Source organism: Otolemur garnettii, unplaced genomic scaffold, assembly GCF_000181295.1.
Source record: "Otolemur garnettii isolate 467f Iridium unplaced genomic scaffold, OtoGar3 scaffold00094, whole genome shotgun sequence".
Taxonomy (NCBI): domain Eukaryota; kingdom Metazoa; phylum Chordata; class Mammalia; order Primates; family Galagidae; genus Otolemur; species Otolemur garnettii.
This window is the reverse complement of record NW_003852489.1, coordinates 1,621,813-1,623,695: the sequence shown is the minus strand read 5'-3', so window position 1 is coordinate 1,623,695 and position 1,883 is coordinate 1,621,813. Positions and strand designations below refer to the sequence as shown.

General features: G+C 31.4%; 1 protein-coding gene across 1 annotated transcript; it reads right to left on the bottom strand.

The window, feature by feature from the left end:
* Positions 1 to 959: 959 nt before the first annotated feature.
* Positions 960 to 1,882, bottom strand: LOC111727096 (telomeric repeat-binding factor 1-like). Its single transcript, XM_023516592.1, is given in 2 exon segments — positions 960 to 1,855; positions 1,858 to 1,882. Coding segments are annotated over 2 exon segments (900 nt in total). The 3' UTR covers positions 960 to 980.
* Between the last annotated feature and the right edge of the window lies 1 nt (position 1,883).

Here is a 1,883-nt window from a genome sequence, read left to right as displayed (position 1 = left end):
GGAACAAGACTTGGTTAGGAAGCACGTAGTAATTATCCATGTTTCTATTTACTATATACATAGAGAAAGGTCATGCATAATACTTTAATAGAAAATGGAGTAGAGATTTAAAAATACTACCATTTGAGTTTTCATGCAAACACTTCAATATTTTCACTCACGTATTAAATAAAACAAAGAACTCAAAATGCTAACTAATTCTGTTAGTGTGACTAAATCTTCCAAAAATATATTGGGGAAAACTCAAAATTGTATAGTACATAAGGTCTACGAAATCTTATTTATTATTTATCATACATGTCAAGATGCTCATGGTTAATATCAACTTAAGCATTTGGAGATTATTTAGGCCCAATATATATTAACTTAAGGTATCAGAGAACCTGGTATTTATGGCATCAGGTTATAAAGAAATTTTATTGAAAATAATCTTTGTCAAAGTCAACACTGGAAACGAAAGTTGAATTATTCCTGAATGAGACATAAAGCTCTTCTTGTTAATAGGAAAAATTTTGTCCTATGGGCATTACTATTTTCTTTTATAGTTTTATAGTTTTTCTTTTATATTTCTTTGTTAAAAGCAAAGCTTAAATATGTTAGAGATTACTTTGTACATTTATCATTCTATTAGTAAACATCTTAGTAACTGAGGACTACTATACAATGATTTAGAAAATTCATTTTTATATGCATGTGATAAGGTTGAGGTCAGCCTACAGCCACTAGAACAGGATTTGGGGATAGGGATATTGAATGTGACAGGGTACAATAAATTTATACTTTATCAAAACAAAAATATTCTTAAATAATACAGTAATTTTACTCTTATACTATAAACCCTCATATTCATTGACTATCACAGAAAAATACTGTAATGCTTTAAACAAAACATTAAGACACATGAATGACCAGCAAGTTTCAAACAAAATACAGTGATCAAAATATTTAAATGTCTCTTTATCAAGCTTTTAGAAACATAGTCAGTCTTCACTGTCTGAGCTAATCAGTTTTAGTTTCTTCATAGTCCTCCATCTGTCTTTTAACATAACGCTTGTGCGATTTTTGAATTTATAATGTAATAGTATTTTAGACCATTTTCCCTCTCCATATTTCTTCACCCCAGATCTCAAATTCTTGTCTTCTTCCCAAAGCCATGCCTGTTTTTTTCTAGACTGATGTTTCTCAGGAGTTACTGCTTGACTCTTTGAAATACGTGATACCCTGCTTTCAGTTACTCTTCTCTCTATCTTTCTTTTACTTTGAAGAGTTCCTATTCTTTCTTTATTCTTATTAAGGTCTTGTTGCTGGTTTCCATATTTCAAATTAGATAAGAAGAGATTCTTGTGAGACCTTGATAAGGATAGTGTACCCCCTGAGGATTCAGTTACTGCAGACTGTGTGTCATTCACACTTTTTCCTCTATCCAAATTAGCTTCAGTTTCCATTTCAGTATCATTACCATTAGGTTTGTCTTCAGAAGTTATTGTCCTTGTTCTTTTACTTTCTACTACTTTTGCTGCTGCCTTCATGAGAAAGGTTGATGACTTTTCATTTACTACATCGTTCACATAAGTCTTAATTTTATCCATCATGTGATTGAAGCTGAAGTGTTGAAAAATGGAATGGTATGTATCTTTCTGAGAGATTATCACAAGCAATTTCCTCTTTAAAGGCGTGTAAGAATCCGGGTCATCAAATATTCTTTCAAAGACTTCTTCTGCTTCCTTAAAATTGCCATTTTCCATACAAACAGCTATAGCCTGTATTTTAATTAAATTCTGTATTTCTTCATGAAGTTTGTCATGTTCCTTTTCAACTGAATCCCAAATCATCAGGGCTGATTCCAAAGGTGTAATTCGTTCATCAGTTTCAAACTGTGCATC